General features: G+C 44.4%; 1 protein-coding gene across 1 annotated transcript in view; it reads left to right on the top strand.

Annotated features, from left to right (window-relative positions):
• Positions 1 to 26,092, top strand: part of SPAG8 (sperm associated antigen 8) — a 273,990-nt gene that overhangs the window by 73,478 nt on the left and 174,420 nt on the right. The window contains exon 4 of the mRNA XM_086960019.1: positions 6,792 to 6,837. Coding sequence (XP_086816145.1) covers positions 6,792 to 6,837 — 46 coding nt within the window. The remainder of the gene's footprint in view (positions 1 to 6,791; positions 6,838 to 26,092) is intronic.

Raw genomic sequence — 26,092 nt, 5'->3', positions numbered from 1 at the left:
GCTACTGATCGAATAACCAGGTCTTGAGTTGCTTCCTGAAGGAGAGGTGGTTCTGGGTACGACGGAGGTGGGTGGGGAGGGAATTCCAGGTCTTGGCCGCCAGGTAGTAGAAGGATCTTCCCCCCCATGGTGGCTCTTCGGATGCGTGGAATCGCGGCTAGGGCTTGGTTGGAAGATAGCAGTTGGTGGGTGGGAGTGTAGAAGGTCAGGCGGTTGTTAAGGTATCTGGGTCCCAGGTCGTGGAGGGCCTTGTGTGCGTGAGTGAGGAGACGGAACGTGATTCTCTTGCTGACGGGGAGCCAGTGCAGGTCTCTCAGGTGTCCGGTTATGTGGTGGTGTCGAGGTATGTCCAGGATGAGTCGTGCGGAGGCGTTCTGAATGCGTTGAAGTCTTTTCTGCAGTTTGGCTGTGGTTCCGGTGTAGAGGGTGTTTCCGTAGTCCAGTCGGCTGGTGACAAGGGCTTGGGTGACCGTCTTCCTTGTGTCGATGGGGATCCATCTGAAGATCTTCCGGAGCTTGCGTAGGATGTTAAAACAAGATGATGAGACGGCCTTGACTTGTTTGGTCATCAAGAGGAGGAGTCTAGGATGAAGCCCAGGTTGCGTGCATGGTCCGTTGGTTTGGGTGCGCTGCCTAGGGCCGGGGGCCACCAGGAGTCGTCCCAGGCAGAGGGGGATGATCCCAGGATGAGGACTTCCGTCTTGTCTGAGTTCAGTTTTAGGCGGCTGTTCTTCATCCACTCGGCTACTTCTTTCTTCCCTTCGTGTAGGTTGGTTCTGGCGGTGGTTGGGTCTTTGGTGAGGGAGAGGATCAACTGGGTGTCGTCGGCGTAGGAGATGATGTTGAGGTTGTGTTGGCGTGTGATGGATGCGAGGGGGCTCATGTAGACGTTGAAGAGGGTGGGGCTGAGCGATGATCCTTGTGGTACGCCGCAGATGACTTCGGTGGCCTCTGATCTGAACGGGGGGAGGCGGACTCTCGGTGTTCTTCCGGCGAGGAACGAGATGATCCACTCCAATGCTTTATTTTGTATCCCGACGTTGTTGAGGCGTTGTACTAGGGTGCGGTGGCAGACCGTGTCGAACGCTGCGGAGAGGTCCAGGAGGATGAGGGCCGCTGTTTCCCCATTGTCGAGCAGGGTTCGGATGTCGTCTGTGGCTGCGATGAGGGCGGTTTCGGTGCTGTGGTTGGCTCGGAAGCCGGACTGTGAGGGGTCGAGGGAACTGTGAGACTCGAGGAAGGTGGCGAGCTGACTGTTGACGGTCTTCTCTATGACTTTTGTGGGGAATGGGAGGAGCGAGTTGGGGCGATAGTTCTTCAGTTTGGTGGGGTCTGCTGAAGGTTTCTTCAGGAGGGCGCTAAGCTCGCCATGCTTCCAGCTTTCCGGGAAGGTAGCGGTGTTGAAGGAACAGTTGATGATGTCCCGGAGTTGGGGTGCGATGACGGAGTCGGCCTTGTTGAAGATGTGGTGGGGGCATGGGTCCGTTGGCGATCCGGAGTGGATGGTGTTCATCGTGCAGATGGTGTCTTCAGTGCTGATCGGGGTCCAGGCGCGGAGGGTGGTGGTGGGAGGTTTCGGTTCTGTGGTTGGGGGAGTGGTTGATCGCCGAAGCTGTTGTGCATGTCTGCGATCTTGCTGTGGAAGAACGAGGCGAGGGAGTCGCAGAGGTCTTGTGAGGGAATGATGTCGTTGTTGCCGGCGCTGGGGTTGGTGAGCTCTTTGACGATGCTGAAGACTTCCTTGCTGTTGTGGGCATTGTTGTCTAGTCGATCCTTGAATGCTGATTTCTTGGTGGTGCGGATCAGTTGGTGGTGTTTGCGGGTGGCGTGCTTGAGAGCGGTCATGTTGTCTGTGGTTGGGTTTCTTCGCTAGGCTTTCTCGAGGGTTCGGCAGTTCTTCTTGGAGTTCCTGAGGTCGTCGTTGAACCATGAGGCTTTTTTGCTACCTGGCTTGTTGGGGCCTTTTTTTCAGGGGTGCTAGGTCGTCAGTGCAGTTGGTGATCCACTGTGCGAGGTTGTTGGCTGCTTGATTGGGGTTCGTTGATCTGGCACGAGGGTTCTGGTTCAGTGATGTGGTGAGCTGGTAGGTGGTAATTTTGTTCCAGCATCTGCGGGGGACCTGTTGTGGGTGGTGGTGAGTCATGGTCTTTCTGAAGCTGAAGTGGACGCAGCTGTGGTCTGTCCAGTGGAGTCCCGTGGAGTGGTTGAAGGAGATGTGCTTGCTGGAGGAGAAGATTGGGTCGAGCGTGTATCCGGTGTAGTGGGTGGGGGTGTTCACCAGTTGTTTGAGTCCGAGATTGGCGAGGTTGTCCTTTAGGGTGGTGGTGGTGTTGTCGTTGTTATTCTCCAGGTGGAAGTTGAGGTCCCCTAGGAGAATATAATCATCGGAGGGGAGGGCGTGTGGGCTGACAAAGTCAGCAATGTCTTCGCTGAATTGTGTGCGGGGTCGAGGGGGTCTGTAAATGAGGGTGCCTCTGAGTGTGGTCTTGGGGTCGGTGTGTATCTGGAAGTGAAGGTGTAAGGTTGCTCTGAGGGTGTCGTCGGGGCTGGTCGTGATGCGGATGGTGTTCTTGTGGACGATGGCGATGCCTCCTCCTGTTTGGTTGATGCGGTCCCTTCGGATGATCTTGTATCCGTCCGGGATGGCTATGGCGATGTCGGGCGCTGATGAGGCGTTCATCCAGGTTTCCGTGAGGAAGGCGGCGTCCGAAGTTGTGGTGTCGAGTAGGTTCCATAGTTCAATGGCGTGTCTGTGGACCGAGCGGGTGTTGAGCAGGATGCACTTCAGGTGGTTGTTGTTGGAGCTCTGCTTGGCGTGTGTGGGTGCGGTGTAGGTCCTGATGCAGCAGAACTTGCAGGATTGGCAGGTGAAGGGTCCGTGGGTGCGTCCTGGGGCGGCTCGGTTGCAGTCGGGGAGTCGGCCATCGATGGGGATTATCGCCTGTGTAGGGCTGGGTAGGCCGTATATATGCCAGCCATCGATGGGGATTATCGCCTGTGTAGGGTTGGGTAGGCAGTATATACCAGCCATTGATGGGGATTATCGCCTGTGCAGGGCAGGGTAGGCCGTATATACACCAGCCATCGATGGGGATTATCGCCTGTGCAGGGTTGGGTAGGCTGTATATACCAGCCATAAATTAGGATTATCACCTGTGCAGGGCTGGGTAGGCCGTATATACCTGCCATCAATGGGGATTATTGCCTGAGCAGGGCAGAGTATGCCGAATATACTATTGTGTTTTTATCTAGGAACCGAATCAATATTGCTATTTTATGCACTTGTACGGCTATAATCAATAATATCCCTATAATGGCATAAGAATCAGATCCATATTTAAGTAAATAGCCCTTGCAGTCCAAAGCACGGCAGAAGCTACTTCCTTGGATTCCTAGAAAGCACAACGAGTTCTTTCGACACACCAAACCTCCAGCAACCTGGGAAATCCCCACTTGCCTTTGTTTTGATTTGTCATTGAACTCCTGCGAACAATAAAGGAACAGTCAGTTCTTAGTGACATCTTTATTGACGTCTTATGTCCAAACCTTACGTCAAACTCGGCACCTTTCAGGTATAAATATAACAACGTTGCCTTAAGCAAACACGCAGTGGTGGTTTTGGAGCCGAGCAACTATCTACTTGCCCGAGAGCCCAGCTGATGCGAGAGCCCACGGACGCTGCCCCTCCTCTTTGACGCACTGAGAGAGACGCTGTCTTTTCTCCTGCCGAGAAAATCCAGCTCCGGTGTGCTCAGCCGCCTTCGCGGGCTGCTGGGATATCGAGTCCTGAAAGAGAGATACCAGACCTCCTGCATTCCATTACCCACGTACGGAGCTGACTAAACCCTTAAAGAGAATTCTTGAGTCAGATTCTTGGCAAAACCATCTTATCTTAAACTGCTACTTACTTACTCCTTCCCACGTATTAGGCTTAGGTCAGGTACACCGGGGTAGGCGTATTTAGAAGCACCAGTTGAGTACGTTAGTCAATGTATTTACGTAGGTATATATTTTATCCATTTTAAAGTATCTTATGGCTAAGAAACCATATCAATGCTTTTACAGTATTATGTCATAATACTCCTTTTACTGTACGCACTTTACTTTACATTAAGTATTGCAATATGGCAATTCATTTCCCTTGCATGAGAAAGAAGACTGCTCAATAAATTACACCTTTTATTAAAAAACGCCCGTCTCTCTTGTCTCTGCACTCTGGTGAAACTAAGTACGCACATCTGACTGAGTGAAATAGCTGTCTATTGTTTTCACACAACTCTAGAGATATACTCTTATTCTGAGGGAGCAAAGTTGTCATGTTATATGGTTGTCGGAAGCTAAACCCTTCTTGTCTATCCAGGGAGGTTAAACTCCTCGTTTATTCGAGAAAGTTTCTAGTGACCTCTGAGCTAGCTGGCAAACCTTAAGTCTAATATAGTCAGTAGAGACCTAGTCGACCTCAGTCCTACGCCTTCACTGCTGAATATATTATTCCAATGCGCAGAGCCTATTGGGAATATAGGAACTACACTACAATACCAGCCATCGATGGGGATTAGCGCCTGTGCAGGGCTGGGTAGGCCGTATATACAAGCCATCAATAGGGATTATCACCTGTGCAGGGCAGCGTAGGCCGTATATACCACCCATTGATTGGGATTATCGCCTGTGCAGGGCAGGGTAGGCAGTATGTACCAGCCATTGAAAGAGAGAGAAAATCATAGAAAGAAGAGAGAACGCAACAGAATGGAGGGAGAACTATAGGAAGAGAGAAGCATACGAAGGCAAGAGATACATAGAAAGGAGAGGGAACCCTATAGAAAGGAGTGGAACTGTAGGAAGACAAGAGAGAAGCATATTAAGGAGAGGGAGAGAAACATAGAAAGAAAGGTGAACTCTATAGAAAGGTACCAGGAACTATAGGAAGACACGAGAGAGGCATATGAAAGAGAGAGAGAATCATTGAAAGAAGAGGGAACCCTATAGAAAGGAGGGAAGAACTATAGGAGGACAGGAGAAAAGCATATGGAAGAGAGAAAACCATAAAAAGAAGAGGTAACCCTATAGAATGGAGGGGAGAACTATAGGAGGACAGGAGAGAAGCATATGAAAGAGAGAGTGCAATATAGAAAGGAGAGGGAACCTCATAGAAAGGAGGGGAGAACTATGGGAAGACAAGAGAGAAGCACATGCAGGAGAGGGTGAAACATACAAAGAAGAGAGAACCCCATAGAAAGGAGGGGATAACTACTGGAAGACAAGAGAAAAGGATATGAAGGTTAGGGAGAATCATAGAAAGAAGAGGGAACCATATAGAAAGGAGGGGAACTGTTGGAGGAGACACGAGAGAGAAGCATATGAAGGAGAGAGAGAGACACATAGAACGGAGAGGGAACCCTATAGAGAGGAGGGGAGAACTATAGGAAGACAATAGAGAAGTATGTGAAGGAGAGAGTGAAACACTGAAAGGTGAGGGGACCCTATTGAAAGGAGAGGAGAACTATAGGAAGACGAGAGAGAAGCATATGAAGAAGAGAGAGAAACATAAAAAGAGGGAACCCACAGAAAGGATGGGGAGAACTATAGGAAGACAGGAGAGGAGCATCTGAAGGAGAGAGAGAAACATAGAAAGAAGAGGGAGCCCTATAGGAAGGAGTGGAACTGTAGGAAGACAGGAGAGGAGAATATGAAGTAGAGCGAGAAACATAGAAAGAAGAGGTAACCCTATAGGAAGGAGGGGAACGGTAGGAAGACCGGAGAGGAGCATATGAAGGAGAGAGAGAAACATAGAAAGAAGAGGTAAGGAGGAGGGGAACTGTAGGTAGACATGAGAGGAGCATATGAAGGAGAGAGAGAAACATAGAAAGAAGAGGTAAGGAGGAGGGGAACTGTAGGAAGACATGAGAGGAGCATATGAGGAGAGAGAGAAACATAGAAAGAAAGGTAAGGAGGAGGGGAACTGTAGGAAGACATGAGAGGAGCATATGAAGGAGAGAGAGAAACATAGAAAGAAGAGGTAAGGAGGAGGGGAACTGTAGGAAGACATGAGAGGAGCATATGAAGGAGAGAGTGAACATAGAAAGGAGAGGGAATGCTCTAGAAGGTACAGGGGGAACCATAGGAAGGAGAGGATACCCCATAGTTAAAAAGAGGAAGCCCTAGGAAGTAGAGAAAGATGCATAAAAGTAGAGGGATGCCTACAGGAAAAAGTGATAGATTTATAGGAAGGAGAGAGAGGACGTAGGAAGAGAGGGGATACCATAGGTAGGAGGAGAACCATAAGGAGATGAAGAACCATAGGAAGGAGAGCGGGAACTATAAGTAGTAGCTGGAGAACCATAGAAAGGTGAGAGAGAATCTTAGAAAGAAGAGAGAAGACTATAGGATGGAAAGTGAGAAAGATAGGAAGATGAGAAGAACCATAGGTAGGAGAGGGAGAACCACAGGAAAGAGAGTGAAACAGTGATATAGAACCATATGAAGCTGAGGGAGAGCCCTGGAAACGAAAGGGAGAATCACTGAAAGGAGAGGGAGTCCTAGGAAGGACAGGAACCCAAAGGAAGGAGAGAGAGATCCACAGAAAGGAGTGAGAAGACCATAGAAAAAAAAAAAAAACCAAAGGAGGAGCCAGAAAACCATAGAAAGGAGCGGGAAGACCATGGGAAGGAAAGGAACCCAAAGGAGGAGAGAGAGAACCACAGAAAGGAAACATAAAAGAGCAGAGCTATCATGAGCACAGTCAGGATTTATGGTAACTGTTAATGTGGGTGTCTCCTCTTCTTTCCCTACAGGAAAGCGGGAGCAGATGCTGCAGGAGTTTCTCTACAAGAAGTTCAGGTGAGCCCTTCTATATCTACCTATCTAGCTCCTAAAGGCGCAATATGTTGCTTCTTCAGCTGCTCTACTTCATGGTGCTGAACAGACTTTCTTTCCGTGGTGAAGGACCATCTCCATGGCCCTTAGCAGCAATTTCCTCCACAAGCCGGTGGTGTAGGAGGTGGGGGGCAATCAATTTTCACTGGATAAATGGGCTTACTGCTGTCCACAAACAGTGCAAATATACACAAGCTACAGACCCCCAATACGCCTCTCCTGCTGGACTCCAGAGGATGGAGCATCCCTTGCAGATGCCCACACATGAACGGTCTCCTTGTCACAAGGCAGGTTCCAAGATCTAAAACTTCTGGCGGCTGGTAATATGAGAAATATCACAACTGACTGGTTGTGAAGTCCTGAGCACTCTTCTCACTGCACTGCAAACTCTCACAACCATGTAAGGTCCCCAAACTTGAAATTTGGGTCAAGGACTTGACCTGGTGTAATATAAGCGCTGAAGACTATTCCTTATTTATACCTCAAAAAAACAAGACGCAGAGGTATCTGGGAACCAGTTTGTAGATATATAAGTTGCTAAGGGCAGCTGTAAGATATAAATAGATGATATTATATTGCACAGTATGAAGCAGATATTCCCAGTTGTCAATCCTCATATGTAAGGCCTTGTCAAGATGGTATAAAGCATTTCGAGTTGGATGTACAAAGTTATCTTGCAGTGCAAAGCCTGCTATTTGCAGGCTTTTTTATGGACAAAACTTATTTACGATCCGGTAACTCCTTACTGATTTACAAAATGGGTTTGCAAACCCATAACAAATCAGTATTAGGAGTTAAGTGTTAACTGCGTCCCTTTTAAATACCAATTCTTTACAGTATGTATCCATGTTTTACAACCGAAACCTGGTTGCAAAACTGTGAATTTATACCGACACCTCAAAGAAGGTGTTAACTTATTCACAAATGGAGAAGGGTCCTACTCTTTGTGAATTTATCAAAAAGTTTTGCGGGGGAGTAGGCTTTGGTCCCCTGGATTACTGCCCACTCTCAAACAATGGAACAAGAAAATCACTTTAAGGAAAAAAGGAATGTATTTAAAAGTAAAGTTGACTTTATTTAAAATGCAATCATAGTTATGGTGGTCTGTAGACCCCAGTATGTCACCATCCCTGTGATGGCAGCCAACTGTAGGGAGTTACAATTTATGACTTATCTCGTAAATATTCTGATTGCGACCCACTATTATTATGAATTTTGTGAACCGACCTATTAGTACATAGGTCGTTTTTTGTGAATGAAAATATCATATACCAACCTCTGTCCCATGTGTGATGTTGTCTTTCTTCAAAACAATTTTGAATTGTATTTTTCTTTTCTTTTCTTTGTGGTTAATCAATAAATGAAAAAAGATATACAGCATTGATGTTTGATAATCAGGCACACTTTGACATAGTTGCCAACATTTGAAAACAATTTCTAGGGACACTTTGCATAACAGCTATCAATTACTTACGTGAAATTTTACCACACCCACTGCCCCAAAGCTCCGCCCAACGCACATACTTAGCATATTTATTTTGCCTGCTTATCATAGTGCAGATAATAGCGTCTACTCGATAAAAAGAGAATTGCAGGGAATTGAGATGGGAATTTCAAATTTAAGGCCAAAGTAGCTGAGTTGGAAACATTCTCCCATTTAGTTGCATTGGAGAATTTTTCCAACTCGGCTACTTTGGTCTAAAGTCTGACATTCCCATCACTATTCCCTGCAAGACACTTGGCAGGGCTGGAAGTGCAGTTGCGGGGATTGTCCCAAGATAGTTGATTTTCCGGGACAGTCTCCAACTTGCAGGGTCTGCCCTGACAAAAGTGGGACAGTTGGCAGCTATGACTTTGCCCTCATTGTGTAATGCCATTAGTATACTTTAGGAATAACGCAGCTCGACGGTGGCTGAAACAAACAAGGCGGACTCATCAGTAAAGTGAGGAGAGAGAATGTTTTCAGGGAGGATTTATAAAAAAAAAAATCCAAGTCTCTGTAACATTCACTGCAGTTGGTAGCACTTACTCTCAAAGCATGTTGGCTGGCGCTGGTCCTCAGCACGCAGCTGTCAATCCTTTATTGATATTTTTATGGATCTGGCTGTATATTTCTGAAAGCTTCAAAGAGACCTGAGGCTACCGTCTTCTTCGAGAAGATCTAATTTATCGACAGGAAATACTCCTGCCCTTCTATTGCACCCTGTGAACCCTTCCCACAAGCCGGCCTTCCTTTCCCTGTCAATGGTTCAAACCCCCCCCATACAAACCACCCTCACTCCACCCCCATAGGACCACTTTGTTGTATTGCATTTTAGGACCCTAGTGCAATTTTCCCAATTCATGCCCTTGTGTAGGTATAAATCACCTTGTCCTTATATAGGCATAGAATTCATAACCATATTTAGACATAGGCCATGCAGTCCAAATACAGGCATGGATACTTCCACTAGTTCCGAAAAGCCACAACGATTACTTGGAAAACTCGCCTTCAGCAGTCAGGGACTTCCCCTTGCTTGAATATTGATTTGTCCAAGAACTCATGGAGTTTTCAAAGAACTACAATTCTTTAATGACGTTATTATGTCCATCTTTACGTCAAGCTCGGCACCTTCAAGGTATAAATTATGCCTTCACTTGCTCTGGCAACACATGGTGGTTTGGAGCAGTTTGACTATCTACTTGCCCGATGCAGCTCGCTATAGCAACTCACTGAGAGACTCTGTCTATTCTCTTGCGGAGAAATCCTGCTCCAGTGTTTCCAAGCTCCCCTTGCGGGGTATTGGGAAATCGAGTCCCGAGACAGAGAGATACCAGACCTCCTCCATTCTAAACCATGGTACGGAGCCGATTAGACCCTAAGAGAAATCTTGGATAGATTCTTGGCAAAGAATACTAAACTTATGCTACACCACACTTACTTCTTCCCTCATACTAGACTTAGGTTAGGTACACTGGGAAAGGCGCATTTTAGATCACCAGTTGAGTACTTTTAGTCTTTATTTATGTATGTATTTTATGGATTAGAAACCATACCATGCTTTTAGAGTATTATTTTATAATACTCTTCTTGCTGTACGTATTATACTTTGCAGCCAGTATTACGATTGTAGCAGTTCATTTCTTCTGCATGAGAAAGAAGACTGTTCAATAAATACTTTTATTGAAAACGCCTGTCTCTCTATTTCTCTGCACCTCTGATGAAACAAAGCATGCATGATTGACTGAGTGAATTATCTATCTATTGTTTCCACAACTCTGAAGATACATTTTATCTTGGGGAGACAAAGTTGTCATGTTTATGCGGTTGTCAGAAACTAATCCCTTCTTGTGTATTCAAGAAAGTTTCTAGTGACCTCCGAGTTAGCTGGCACTCACAAATAAGTCTAATTTATTCGATAGAGACCTAGTCGACCTAAATCCTCTGTCACATCTAAGGGATATATTATTCCAATGCGCAGAGCCTATTGTGAATATAGGAACTACATTACATGGCGCCCAACTTTTGGTAAGGCACTAATTTAACGCTAGATAGAGTAACTCAGTCGTGTTTTTCACAGAGAACCATTTTCCCCGTAAAAAACTCCAATAGACGTCTGGAGTGGGTGAAAGGATAAAATCCGCCATAGCTGAGTACTACGAAAAATCCTATGTATTAGTTTTTGGTTTGTTCAACGTTGAAGGATACAGTGTTCCAAAATATTGTGCACCTTATCTTTGTTTCCTTGAAACTTGCTCTGCAAACTTTCATTAAACAATGTCGATAAACGGCGACAACAACGCAACCGGTGGAGCTGCCGCTGCAGCAGCAGCAGCTGCCTGACCAGGCTTTGACTTTACAGGGTTTAATGAAGACGATGCGGATGCTATAATCATCCCAGAAAATTTAAGGAAAACCATCACTATAAAGCTTATAACAAATGGCCTATCACCAAGAGGTGGTAGGGTAATTTATGTCATAGAGGCACATGAATATCGGCAGATAGAGGTATTCTTTCATGGATTATCTTCCCAGAAGCAAATCCAAAAACACATGTGTTCCACTTCTACAAGATAGAGGAACCTCCAGCGGAAAACACTCCTTTCGAGGACATTGAAATTCCATTAACATACCAAGAGCATACGCTCTGGTTTAAAGGCGCCCTACAACATCAAAATCACATTACCAGGCTCGGTCCACTAGGTAGACCAGGAGCAACATGGCCAGTACTCGCCAGCTATACACCACATCCTGACATTGAAAGAATGACAGATGTAGAACTATTAGCTCAGCTAAAACAATTAATTAAAATACATAGACAATTGGTTCAATATGTCATGCGGACTCTAACAGTCCAACCTGCTATAAGGATTCCACAGCACACCCTCATCAGGGGAACACAAACAGAATTACACCACAGACTATACAATCGGTCATTGGCAAATTACCCGCAAAAAGGGAACCAATTCCATTCTGGTTAGCTCAAAAAATTACTCCACTCGAGGCAGTATTTCCGATAGTACACCTCATGAGAAACTCAGGATTCTAACCATCTGTTTACCAATGAAGATCGCACCACACCTGGAGGACTGTGACACTTGGGGTACAGTTTTTTCTGCAATCTGCATGAAAACACACGGTGTTCCGTCTATGGCGGTCATACCCGACATCCTGAAACACATTCAAAATTAATACAGGGCAGAGCCTCCTTTGAATATAGGTATGAAATTACTGAAAGATTTCAAACAGGTCTCAGCTAGAATATTAGCTAATAATAAAGGTAAAGCAGCATCCGTGGCAATCCGCCAAAAAATAAAAGAACTTGATGTAACTGAGCAACCGTATGAACTTACCAGAATAATAGAAAAACCCTATGAAGAACTAGGTAGAGATAGTTTGGGTGGGAAACCAGTAAAACCCCAACTAACAGAAAATCCTGAAAAGGTTTTTATTAAAAACACTCACACTACTCCTAAAAAGAAGTGGGAAAACACTGAACAGACACTTCCGAAAGAGAAGCGTTCTCAATCTTGAGGTAGGTCTCCTCAAAAGGAGCCCTCTGAAAGTATGTATAACCTCAGGAATAGGGATAATTTGAGAAAACCTGATAGATATCAAGATACTTATACACGTTCCTCTCATACCTTTCAGACTTCCTCACAGAAATTGGAAAGAAGAGGACGATCAGAACACAAGGAAGAACGCGTGAAGTCCAAAGACGATCAACAAGTTCCAAAGAATAAGAAACCCCAATTCACCAGAAAGAAGGTAGCAGGTCTTTAAATCAGACATGCCGAGGATCTTGAGGAGACAACTCAAGAACGGGGAGTGTGTTCAGACAGTGCTGGACAGCGCAGCAGAAGTTACCATCGCTCTCAAGATCCTGAAGGATCATCTGGAGACAGTGGACTTGAATGAATACATTCAAATTGAAACTGCTGATACTAGGGTTAGTGTACCCCATAAGTTATATGAAGTAACGCTCAGGATAGAGGGGGACATAACTAGAAAAATAAGAGCACTCTTTTGGGAGAAACTCTCTAAGGGTTACGACATTCTTCTGGCTGAACAACACTGGCCACCTGAATTTGTCAGGGAATGCCCATATGGCGAAGACCTCATTATGCCAGCCTTCTCAAATCATATTCCTATTAAAAAAATACACCTATGCCAGAAAATTGGCAGCAGTCCAAGCTCCAGCATTATATAAAAATCATGTGGGATGGGATGAGGATTCTCCTCCCCATAAGATCCAGTTAAAAAATCAACCAACTGCTCAGAGGCAGTATCCAGTTAAGCAAGAAGCTAAAAAACAGGTCAGGGAGATCTTCTATCAACTTGAATACCAAGGGGTGATTGAAACATGCACCTCGTCCATGAGCAATCCTTTGTTTCCTGTCTCCAAACCGGACGATTCATATCATCTAGTTTTGGACTACAGACATTTAAACTCCTGTTGCAAAACCTTTGCAGTACAAAATACACACAGCGCAGCACTGATGAATAACATTGTGTGCAGAAAATATAAAACCACATTAGATATTTCTAACGGTTTCTTCTGTCAAAACATTGCACCTGAAAGCAGGTACTTGACCGCTTTCTCAATTATGGGGACACAGCGTCAGTTCTGTCGTCTCCCGAGGGATTCAAGAATAGTCCAGGGTTATTTTCAGCCAGAGTAACAGAGTTATTACAAACGTATGATAATGAGGCATTATCTCATGTCGATGAAATCTATCTCACAGACGATGACTTGGATAGGCACTTGAACAGAGTGAACACCATAATACTTGGTTTCGTATCCGTAGGGTACAAATTCAACTTTAAAAAATCAAGAATTGCCCATCTCAACGTCCTATTCTTAGGATATGAACTTTCAAGTGAAGGCAAAAGCCTGGCAGCAAACTTTTTAGAAAAGTGTGCGCTGCTCCAACCTCGAAAAACGCTGAAAAACTTAGTCAATTCTAGGCTTCCTGAATTTTGGAAGAACTTACATTCTAAATTACGCAGAAAGGGTTAAACCTCTTACGAACTAATCAAACCTGATTTCAAATCAACTAATTGGACTCAAAAACACACAGAAATTTTGCCTACTGTGCAAACAGACATGTTAGCAACAACACATTTACAGACACGTGTATACATATGCAACCTTGTAATCAGAATCATCCCAGGGAGATGCGGATTCACATACTTAACCTTTAATGAATGTGAAAAGGTACCAATAGCTTATAAATCACACTTGTACACACAAGCTAAAATGAAATTTACTTCAACAGAAAATATTCTGACAGCAGTTCTAACTGCAGTAGCAAAAGAAAGAGCCCTTGCCCAGGGAAAATGCAAAATGGTCGTTACTCCTGTAGCTGCCTTAGAGGCAGTGACAAAAGCAAGCATTCCGAATGCAAAAGCTTTACATCTAAGGTGGATACAATGGGTTAATTCTCTTGCTGTAACAGACGTTCAATACGTTTTTGACCCTTACTTGATAACTCAAGAATTTCTACAATACGAACAAGAATGTCCTCTGCCCACTGAGATTCTGCCTCTAAAACATTACAGATGTATAATTTATACAGACTGATCAGCACAGCTCGCAATTGGGGTACACAAGCTTATAGTGCTGTGTGTGCGATTATTAAAGGTCGCTGGCGCAATGGTAAATTCCGACCTATGGTCACAAAAACACAATCCCTTGTAGACTGTACAGCTCAGCGAGCTGAACTACAGGCTTTCAAGATGGCGCTTGAAAATACAGATCGCGAATTCCCCACACTCATAGTGTGCGATTCGTATTACTGCGTTCAATCTTACAACAAATACTTGCAGAACTTGGTTCAAAACTGTTTCAAAGACGCAAAAGGTGGCACAATCAAGCATAAATTGCTTTGGGAACAAGTAGTTCAATTACAGAAATAACTACAGAAGACTCACGTGATCCATACACTGAGTCATCAGCGTGATGGCGTTCACGTTGCAGGGAATTCATTGGCTGATGAAGCCGCGAATGCAGCTATGCAAACGGCTACCGTAGCTACAATCACTCGTTCAAAAACAAAAATAGACAGCGAAATAATGCAGGCTGTCACCGCTTCCAACAAAGACAGCGGTAAAACATTACCAAAAAGGCTTTCCACTCAAGTACTCATATATAACTGATGCAAATAATGTTCTTTTGCTATAATCCCTGGAGTGGAGCATAGAGTAATTCCAAACATGGAACATAGATTAGTACTAATTTTGGCAGAACATGAAGGGCTCGCCTCTGCACACGTAGGTGTTTCTGCCACAGTGTCATTAATAAAACAAAGATACTGGTGGCCGCGCATGAGGAAACAGACCAGGAACTATGTTTTGGAATGTGAAATCTGCCAAAAACTGAAGGTTTTGACGTGAAACGTCCTGCGCAGACACTCCTTTTGATTTCAGATAAACCATTAGCGTATATATACCTGGACCACTGTGGTCCCTTACAAAGGTTTGTCAACTATAAATCTAACGGCCCCACCAGACCGCCGGGGATGCCTGGTCTCACCCTGGAGATACCCATTAAGGGACCATCTCTCAGGGAAGCCAGGAAGGGTTTCGCAGCGGTCGAAGCGCCTTGGGACCCTACGGGTAAGTAGTGCGCTATATATATGCCTATACATACATACATACATACATACATCATAGTCGCAGTGGATTCCTGCTCCAGATTCATTTGGATGTGGCCTCAGCGCTCGGCTGACGCCCGAACTGTTATAAAGAATTTGCGAGTCTTTATCGGCACATACGCAATCGGCACACTAAATTCTGACCAGGGTCCTGCGTTTAGCTCTCGAGCTTACAAGGAGGCCATGGCCAATCTGGGCGTTGCATTGTGGTACTCAAGTCCATTAAATCCTGAGGGAAATTCGGTAGTGGAAAGACAAAACGTGACATAAAGCAATCTACAACAGCTTGATATATAGTTATATGTAGCCTGAATACTGTGTTAAGTTAGCATGAGCTTTTTAGGAGTTTAAACGCCATTTTACCTTTCTAATGCTTTTGCACACAACACCTATCTACTGCTTTAGCTTTGAGCCTAGTAAAATGTTTTCGATTCATACGAGAATAATATGTTGTTGCACTGATATCAGCCTTGCTTGGCGAGCTGTGTCTGTACAGTGAGTTCTGAAACCTTCAAGGATATCTCAACACAGTAGTTGTTATGAGCACTGATCTTCGCACGTTCCTAGACATAACATACATGCAGCTGCAGCCAAGTTCTGGCTTTAGGCGCTTTTTTATATTGCTTTGCACAACCGCATACGAACACACTTGATGGTGCTTCGCATGCAGAGAGCTGGTTGCTGATGATGTGATCTCTTACCGCTAGGATCTTGAGGTATGGTGCCGCTCTGCTAAAACCCAAAAGAGACCTTCTTAGATATAATATAATATACTAGCTAGGGGGAGGTGAGAATTAGGTTTTGTTAAACCCTATTCATTTTAGCATAATACTATGCTTGCACCGTTAGTGTTCTATGGACTAGTGACTATGCTGATTACTTTGTTTCTTATAATATGTTTGCTTGTATTAGCTAAGATACTGCGCTTGAGAGCACTGCATTAGTGAATAAACATTTCAAATATGCACGTGTCCTCTTTTACTCCTTGTTCTGGATTGAAATGATTGTATAACAAAAGAGTGTTCATGTGTTCCACGTTACCTGAGGTGTACTAAGTTCATGTTCTGGTTTGTCTAAGCATTGGGAGTTTGTGATAACCAATGAGGCACTGTAGCTTGTCTGGTAGGGGATTTTTGGGTACTAAGGTGAGTTTTGGGACATCCTAATTCACTGAGGTTCCAAGCCTCTATGCACAGTTCTGTCTGAGCACGGAATCCCTACGATATGGCGCCCAATCTTTGGTGGTCTTATAGCACGATACTTGAGTAGTACATCATTCAGTACTTACCACCTTCACTATTGTTTCCGGTTAACGGTGGTGTCAGACAAACCTACCTATAGTAGTATAGGTCTTTTCAGGCTTGAATCTTTCTAAACGGTTTCCTTGAATTACTACCCAGTTGTGCTACAGGGTTGACTTTGTACCTTTTTCTTTCTGTGTCACTATGGCCACGGTGGACATTCCGCAGCATAGTCGCATTGCGGTGCACAATCATTTGCAAAATTATAATGTTCCCGTGGATGGCATGGCAGTAATAATGGTGGTTAGTGCAGAGGTGGCTTACCCATACAAAAGATTTTATTCGTGGATGACCTTCCCGGCTGTGGACGGAACTTCAGGTGTGTTCCATACGTACACTCCCACTGCTGTGCCAAATGAGTATACTCCGTATAGGGCACAAGAAATTCCTATTGAAACTTGGCAGCACTGCGTTTGGTTTAATGGCGCCCAACCCCATTCATCATCAGCTCTGAGGTTAGGTCCTTCGTCCATTCCAGGTGCAACTTGACCTGTCTTGGCTGGATTTACCTCTAACAAAAGAGAGGGACCCAAAATAACCAAAGGGGTAGGGTACCCAAAGACAAATTGTCAATAAAGTTTCCCCTTTGGGTGAACTTATAAGCTAACCACTGTTTAGACAAGCACATACACAATAAATTCAATATCACAAATTAGAAGCAGCAAATGATATACATGATACAGTCATACAAAAAATGTACATTTTATTTTGGTATATTAAAAGCCATGTTAAAAACAATACAGAATGATACACCATAAATAAATCACAGATAATGGGACACTACATAAGGAAAATGATTTCAATTAAAAGAGGGAAATACACTAGTCCGAACACATTACTGAATCACACTCCAAATTGTACGGTTAGTTTCTTAATTAGAGGAGTTTCTTTGTTCAATCGCTTAGCGTATCTCCACCCAACATTGCATCGACGCGTTTCGGTTATGGCAAATATTTATTTAAAGCCAAAAACCTTCCTCAGGATTAAAATAATAGTATCCCACTTTAACAATGTATCTGGAATAAAAAATACACAATATAAGATCTACATTGCATGACTGTTCAAAAAAGTACAAACATCATTTTACACAATTCTGCTCCTACACACTACTCCAAATGCAATATGCATCTCCTCATATACAGCGTTCTACTACGGTTTTATATCACCAATTAATGCTAAAATGACAAAATTTAAATGTGCAAGACATTGTCACATACTCGTCCATAGAATATTCGGGGCGAGGAGGTCTCACAACAAAATAGGGGCGAGCTCTTGTGGCTAATGTGCTTCTAATTCAAGTTACATAGCCAAAAAAGGACGTTATAAAATCAGCCAGTAGCAGGACAAATAGTATTCTAGAAAGAGTATCACTCCTAGATTCATAAGAAAAGTTTTTTTTGTATTTATCTTGATTAAGATCAACAAATAATCAGTGTCGATGGTGCTGCTATATTCAGCTATTTTCAGGTAGTACCTAGAAAGGCGAACCAAAATATATGCTTTATGTTTAAAACATTGTAAGCTCCACATTCACCTCGCTATTGATTTAAAGGTGTGAGGCTGATTTAATGAAACTACACACTTCCCATGTCCGCTATTAAGCTTGTGGCTAGATTTACGCCTCATCCTCAGCACGGAGCAAGTCCTGTGGCTGAGATCAGACGACTACATGTAGTCGCAATTAGCGTGATTAGGTCGTTAGTGCAATACATCACCCGCAATCTCCCGGGCGGGGCCCCGGGTGGTGCGGCGCTTCCTGCCGGACAGGGCGGAATGAAGCTCAGTGCCGTTATGGACAATGCTGTGATGGGCAAGTGTCCCCAGGAACAGGATGATTTTCCTTTCTGGCTTGCCGAGAAGTTTGACCAGCTGGAAGCTTTATTTCCTAACACGTCTCCTGGTGAAAAACACAGGATTCTGACAATTAGCTTACCAAAGGATTTGACCCCCGAAATCGGTGACTGTGAGACCTGGGGTAAAACATTTGCGGCTGTCTACGCGAGGTGTTACGGCACTCCGTCTATGACTGTCCTGCCAACGGTCCTTAAACGTGTTCAGGATGACCACGGACCGGAGGCTGCGGTTGAATTGGGCATGCGCCTCCATTGATGTGGTTTCCAATCTCATACTTGCTAATGTCAAGGGGGATGCGGTGAACTTTCAGGTTGCCAATGCAGGTGGTTCCCGATGCCGATAAACCCCGACAGTTGGCGAAAAGTATTGTAGCGGCTTATAAAACCGTGGGCCGCAATAGTCGGGGCCTCAAGCCTTTTTCTACTAAAGAGAAAAAACAACCCCAAGGGCAGAAGTCGGAAAGCGACGAACAGCCCAAGTCCAAAAAACAAAATTGGCCTAAAAAACAGAAACAGGGAAAACAACAGCAACAGCAGAAACCGGAGTCACGTCCTGCGTCTCCATTGCCTGCACCGACAGACCGTGTTTATGACTTGCGCGATGATAAAATCACCTGATCGTTTTCAGGTTTCTGATCAACGCTCTCCTCGTTCTTTTCAGGAGTCATCAGCTTTTTCTTCCGGTGGTGGAGGAGGCGGCAGGGGTCGGGCGGCCAGCAAGGACGCGACCAGCCCCGCCCGAAAGAAGGCAAAGGCAAGCAGGACGATTCTACACCGAAGAGACCCCCAATTTCAGAAAATGAAAGTCGCTGCTTTAACAGCACACAGATATGCCACAGATAGTAAGAACCCAGCTTTGGAATCAGACATGGGCTCTGACCTTGCTGGACAGCGCAGTGGAGATTACCATAGTGCTTGAGGCCCTGCGTCCACTACTGAAGGTGACAGCGACTGACCGTTATGTTGTTGTAGAGACAGCTGACACTAGAGTAGCTCCCCCTGACAGGATCTATGAAATTGTCTTATTCATTGAGGGTGACATTCAACGCACTATAGAAGGGGCATTTTGGGAGAATCTTACGACTACCTATGACATTTTGTTAGTGGAGGCTGACTGGCCCCCACCTTTTGTGCTCGCAACTCCGAGAGGGGAGGAGGTAATCCTCCCTAGTTTCGCGCACACAGTCTCGAAGGTGCAGGCGCAGAAGAGTGGGCTAAGGCTCTTGCGCCGGCTTTGTATCGTACACACTGTGGGTGGGATAAATTTTCCCCGCACCACGAAATTCCTTTACGGTCTATGCCACAGCCTCAACCTCAATATCCCATAAAGTGTGAAGCAAAGGCTTTCGTTGCGGAAATCCTTGAACAATTAGAATATTAGGGTGTTATTGAAACTTGTGTGTCACCAATGAATAACCCTTTTTTTACTGTAACCAAGCCTGACGGTTCATATCATTTGGTATTGGATTACCGGCATTTAAACTCGCATTGCCGTACTTGTGCAGTACAGAATACTCACGGCTCTGCTTTAGTGGATAGTCTAGTGCGTAAGCGGTTTAAAAACCACGCTTGACATTTCCAACGGTTTTTATGCCCACCATTTGGATGGTCTTCGTTCCCAATGGACCTCCTTTACTTGCGGCGGTGTCAAAAAACATTTCAAACGTTTACAGATGGGCTACAAGAATAGTCCTTAAGTGTTTGCTGCCTGCATAGTCTCTCTCTTAGAGAGGGTTGACCCAGATGCTTGTTCATATGTGGATGACATTTATCTCATGGATGACGAACTGTGGGAGCATCTGTGTCGCTTTGACCGCTTAATGTGTAGCTTTGCGGACTTTGGTTACAAATTCAACTTTGCAAAATCGCCCATTGCAGAGTACACAGTGTTGTTCCTGGGCTATGAGCTCAACAATGAAGGTCGAGGATTGGCTCCTCACTTCTTGGAGAAATGCGCACAGGTACGCTCTCCAACAACTCTGAAAAAATTACAGTCTTTGCTGGGATTTTTGAATTTCGGGAGGACGTACATTCCCGATTATGCCCAGCGTATCAAGCCTTTGTATGCTTTAATACAACAAAATTTTACAAACTCGAACTGGCTGCCCGAGTACTCGGCTGTACTGCAGTCTTTGAAAGCTGATCTGCTCGCTTCTAAATACTTATTGACTCGTGATAATCACACCAACCTGGTGATAAGAATCATCCCTGGGACGATGGGTTTCACATACCTTAATTTTAATGAGGGAGATACAGTACCTATTGCTTACAAGTCACACTTGTACACTTCGGCTGAAATGCGATTTTCCACTGTGGAGAAAGTTTTGACGGCTGTGCAGATGGCGATTCTAAAGGAACGCGCTCTGTCACGGGGAAAACGCATGTTGGTTGTTACCCCGTGTCCTGCTTTGGAAGCGGTTACAAAAGCCAGTGTACCTAATTCAAAAGCTTTTCACCCTCGATGGATACAATAGGCTGCATCATTGACGTCTCTGGATGTCACGTTCATTTTTGATGCCTCCTTACGGTCGCAGGAGTTTTTGCAATATGAGTTTGTACATCCTGCTCCTTTAGCTATGCGGCCTTTGGAGGATTTCCATTGCATAATTTACACCGATGGTTCGGAGCAGGTTGCGCATGGTTCTAAACACGCCTACGTTTCTGCTTGCACCATTGTGGTAGGTACCATGGTGAACGATGAGTTCAAGTCAAGAGTCGTGCATACACAGACTCTAGGGGACTGCACCACAAAATTGGCAGAGCTTCGTGCTCTGATCCTTGCATTGGAGTACGCTGAACCTAGTGTGACAACTCTTATCTTAAGTGATTCTTACTACTGTGTCCAGTCTTACAATGAAAACTTGTTCTTTTGGATTCAGAATGATTTTCGTGATTCCAACGGTAGCACAATAAAACATAAAATGATCTGGGTCCAAGTGGCTGAGCTTAAAGAGCAGTAGCCACTTGTGTTTGTAATTCATACTCTCGGTCACCAGAGCGTTGGAGTCCACGCTGTTGGCAACTCGCTTGCTGATGAAGCAGCAAAATCAGCGGTATCGACATATTTAGTTGCAACAGTCACACGGTCCAAAAGTAAGATTGATAATGAAATCTTGGCGGCTGTTGCTGCTACTGAGAAGGGAGATAAACATCCTACGGGGTTCCCTTCAAAGTACACATACCACTTAAGTCCTGATAAGGTTCCTTATGTGAAAATTCCGGAAGTTGGGGAGAGGTTGATTCCCAACTCTGATCGCAGACATTCACTGATCATAGCGGCCCATGAAGGGGTTGCTTCTGCGCATGCGGGCGTTTCAGCTACTGTGTCTCAGTTGCAACAACGTTTTTGGTGGCGGGGACTGTACAAACAGACGCGTGACTATGTCCTTCAATGTAACATTTGCCAGCAGGTTAAGCCTTCAACTGCTAGGCGTCCACCCCAAACACAGTTGTTAATTTCAAATAAACCGTTTGGTTGTGTTTATTTAGATCACTGTGGCCCTTTTTCCTCTGATACTGCGTATAAGTACATCTTAGTAGCAGTTGATTCATGCACACGCTTTGTTTGGGTCTGGCCTCATCGCAGCGCTGATTCACGGACTGTCATCAGGGATTTGCGTGTCTTTGTAGGGATTTTTGTCTGTGGTACCTTCCATTCGGATCAGGGTCCTGCTTTCGCCTCTAAGGCGTATAGGGATGCCATGAGTTCGATGGGGGTCCAAGTCAAGTTTTCGTCTCCATACCGACCTGAGGGTAATAGTGTTGTGGAACAAATGAACCGTGACTTAAAGCAATCACTGACAGCTCGAGTTATAGGCACTGGCAGAAACTGGCTGGCCCATCTCAATGGCGTGCAGCGTGCTCTTAATAACATCCCTAGAAGGTCTCTGGGTGGGCGGACCCCATACGAAATGGTCTTTGGTATCAAGATGTATGTCCCGGACCTTGACCGTCTAGACACGGTCGGTTCAGCTGCCTCCTTTGACGTAGATGAACATAGCAATGTTTTACAGACTCTACAAGAGACCAGAGACAGACTTGCAAAGGATCATTTGCCCTCCACCTTGGATGATGCATTGCAGATCCCGGTAGATGGCTGGCTACCCCAAGTTGGAGAACTGGTTCGGGAGAAGATCGATAACAAAAAGGAATTTGGTCCCTCATACCGTGCTCGGTTCCCGTGCTTCGAGTGAAGGGCACAAGAACAGTCCTTTTACTACCACTTCCAGGTCGTAAAGAGAACAGGTATATCTCCATTGACAACGCCAAAATACACAGAGTGACCGATTCTTCTTAGCATGACACTGGCAGTCTCATGTCCTTCGATGGTGAGAAATTCTGTTTTGGCCACTGCTTCGGATTGTGTACCGGAGGTGGTCCTCGAGATGCCTGCAGTTTCCAGTCCTTTATTGATTGCTTTGCCTGTTACTCACCTTGATGATACAGATTACACCTACCCAACTGACTTATTGATGCCTGATTTGCAAACTTGTTTAGCCACATAATCCAGATTTTCATTTGACACTGTTTCACGCACATCAGGGAAGCCCACAAGGCTGAGAGCCTATGCAACTTTGTTTAAAAAGCATTTTTTAATACCCCCTTGGACTTACATTTGGCTGGTGCTTTTTGCTCTCCATCTTTTTATGTCAATTAGTTTTGTGTTTTATTTTTTCCGATTTGTCAATGGACATTATGTCGAGGAGAGAACATGCATTAGACATCTGCATGGAACATTGGCTCCCCACTCCTCATCACATTCAGCCTACAGATTGAAAAGAGACTTGGCCTTTGTTAACATCACCGTGTGGCCTGTCCTGGATGGAATAGTCTTGGATGCAGTTAAATTTCAGATCCATGGCCCGACTGAAGTTGTTAATGTTCCTATTGTGCTTAGAGTTAATATGGGGGATGTGGTTCAACAAAACATAAGTTCTGATGATTGGGAAGTTCGGGCCGTAGAGACTTTGGTTGCTGATTTGAAATACTATGTTGCCTTTGATGCTGAAGATTTATATTTAGAATCTGCTAATTATGGTGATTTGTTTTGTTACCAACATTTTGGCAATCACTACTTACACAAAACTAATTCTAGGAGGAGTACTGTGAATTATACCCAGTGGGAACATTGCCCAGCTCCTTTAAGAGGCAGCTCAGACACATTTTTGAAAAAGTATACATATTTTACTGATTTTAATCAGTCCAATCCCGCTTCATTTTATTTTAAAATAACAGACAAATCCAATTCCAAAGTTAGACTTACCGATACTAAGTTACTGTATTCGAAGTCCTTTCTAGACCAACTAGCTGTTGGTGGCTACGAGTTGTGGAAGGAAACTATTGACCTTAAATCAGTTTGGGGTTCTAGAAGTTGGCAGGTACAAGGCACTGAGGCTTTGCACCGTGCATGTCTCATCCCAAATCAAATGTTGTTTTTGAATTCTACTATCTCACAGACAACATGCTTTGGATTGGCTACTTCTAAAAAATTGAATTCTCCTTCCTTCCTGGATTTGGAAGAATATTCGGGTTGGGAAAATTCGACTAAATTTTAAATTAGGGAATTGCAAACCCATTTGCTGAATTCATCATTTAACATTTCCAGTTTGGATCCCAAGGGTTGGTTAATGTGGCACCGAAGTGCAGATTCATGCCAGCTTCGTTTTTTGGGCCTAGCTGAGGGTTTTACACAAGTCAGAGAAGATCCCCTTTTTGAGAGTGACCATTCTGTTACCACTTATTCTGTAGGCAAATTATGTCAGAATTGGCTCAAGCACTCTACATTGGCGCCCGTTAAATTGCATTTATCTAAACTGACCGACGAGGTTGACTTGAATGATTTCATAAAGGGCCCGGCTAAAGGTAGATCTAAAAGATGGATCTATGCCATTTATAATGAACTCTGGAAAACATCACAGATTGAAGCGGCTACCCGCCTTAGGGCTATCGACCAAGCTAATTTAGAAAAAGTGCTTGCAGTTGTGGACAACAGCATTAATACCCTTTCCTCCCGAATTTACACATTGGATAATATTGTGTCATCTGTTGGTTAAATTGTACAGGATGAAGTGTCTGTTTTGTACCATGGTCAAAATCAATTGTGTTCTGTTATGCAGTTTGCGTGGACCTTGCAGACGCTGAAAAATGGAAAAGTGCCTTGGCCCTATGTTAATGTCACATCTCTGTTTGCACCTTTTAATTTAACTGAAAAACGTTTGCTTTCCATGAGAGATGCTTCTTTTTCAATGTTACACATTGAACGCTTAGAGTCTTTGCCCTTTTCAGTGGCAGAGGCCACGGCTGCAACGTGGCTAATACACGGGTTGATAACTTTACCTTTTGCGCTTTTCCAGTTTAAAAATTGCATGAATTATTTTGCCATTGGCAGATACGAGCATCTCGGTACCTCCTACTTACATGAAGCCTGGTCACTCCCTTTCACTTATAGATGCCTTAGGGACGGGAAAGAGGTATATCTGAATGGAGAAGAGTGTACAGAAACACCAGATCACTCATTGATGTGTAGACACATCCAATTGCATGGTTCCTGTAACCAAGACCGCCGTAATTTAGAATGTGTTTTGAAAGGTACACCGGTGCCTGCTATAGTCCAGAATTTTACCTTATTAGCTAACGGGAGTTATTTACTTTTAAACAATGAGGATTGTTGTGGGTTATTGAAAGGCATAGCTTATGTTGTAACAATCAGTGAGCGCGTGGTTTGCTCTAAAATGTGCTGTATCCACCCCCTGGATGTTTCCATCTGGCCGAGAATTCCGGCCTTGAAGTCAGAGTTCAGTAAGATGAGCAGAATAAGAGCCTTATTGTCACAAAAAGAAGTTGCCCTGACATCTGCTCGCGAAACATTTGTCCTCATGTGGCTAGCACCCGCACAGAAGTGCATGCCTTATTAAATACTGACCTTCCTTTACATTTTGGTGAGCTGATTCATACAATCTTTAACGTGTCCTCCTTCGGGGCAGGCTTATTTTTTTTAAAGTAGTGAGCGGTGGTCTAGTGACTTCTTTCCAAAAAATATTTGGAGTCAGTCCTGCTTTCTTCCACTCGATATTCTCCAGCCTATTTGGTGGACTTCCTGTTTTGCTGGCTCTGGCTGCTGGTTTTTAATTTCTATTTTGTTTAATTCAAAATGGATGCCTGTCCTGTGTTTGCAAACGAGCGGGAGCAGTTTGCACTGTTTCGCAACAGGATCCTTGAATACTATGGTGTGCTGCCACTTGCCACCTTGAGTGCATCATATGGATTATCGTTTCGATTTTCCTATTTCACCTGTGTCCAGTCTTTATTTCATTGCCTGAGCTCTGATTTCATGTGGGCCCTGGATTTGTGTCTCTGCAATTTGGTGTCTCAGAAGTGGATTATGATCATCTCGTGAGTCCCTTAGTTGCTCATGAATTGCTTTGTTCTGACGGAGGGAATATGGCCTTTGCAGCGATGCATGGAGTTCTGGGTCAGTGGAATATATTTGCAGTGGCGCCAGATTTCTTGGCGCACAGCTTCATTGAGAACCCACTGAGTTGTCCTCTGATGATACTAGAGGCTCCGGTAATTGAAGAGCATGTATGTTCTTTCTCTCTATTAAATTGGATGGCTGAATTGTTTTCGGATGATAACAGTGACTTCCTTTTGGAAGCAGTTGCTGCTTTTAACGCATATTCAGTTTTAGGCTGACTCCTATTGAGGCCTTTGATGTCATGGTTTTTTTTTTCTTCTCTCAAAATTTTTCCGAATTATGATGGACATTTTTTAATCAGACCTATTGGCTTTACTAACAGTGGACATTACAATGTCATGCTGGTGAGATTTTGGATTTTTAGGCGGACACATTTTTTTTTCCTCACCTACTCTATTTTGAACTGAACGTTTTATTGAACTCTGCTTTCAACAATTGAGTCTCTTTTCTTATCT

Source organism: Lissotriton vulgaris, chromosome 3_1 (assembly GCF_964263255.1).
Source record: "Lissotriton vulgaris chromosome 3_1, aLisVul1.2, whole genome shotgun sequence".
Lineage (NCBI taxonomy): Eukaryota > Metazoa > Chordata > Amphibia > Caudata > Salamandridae > Lissotriton > Lissotriton vulgaris.
The sequence above is the reverse complement of the archived record's forward strand: the minus strand, read 5'-3'. Positions and strand labels throughout refer to the sequence as shown.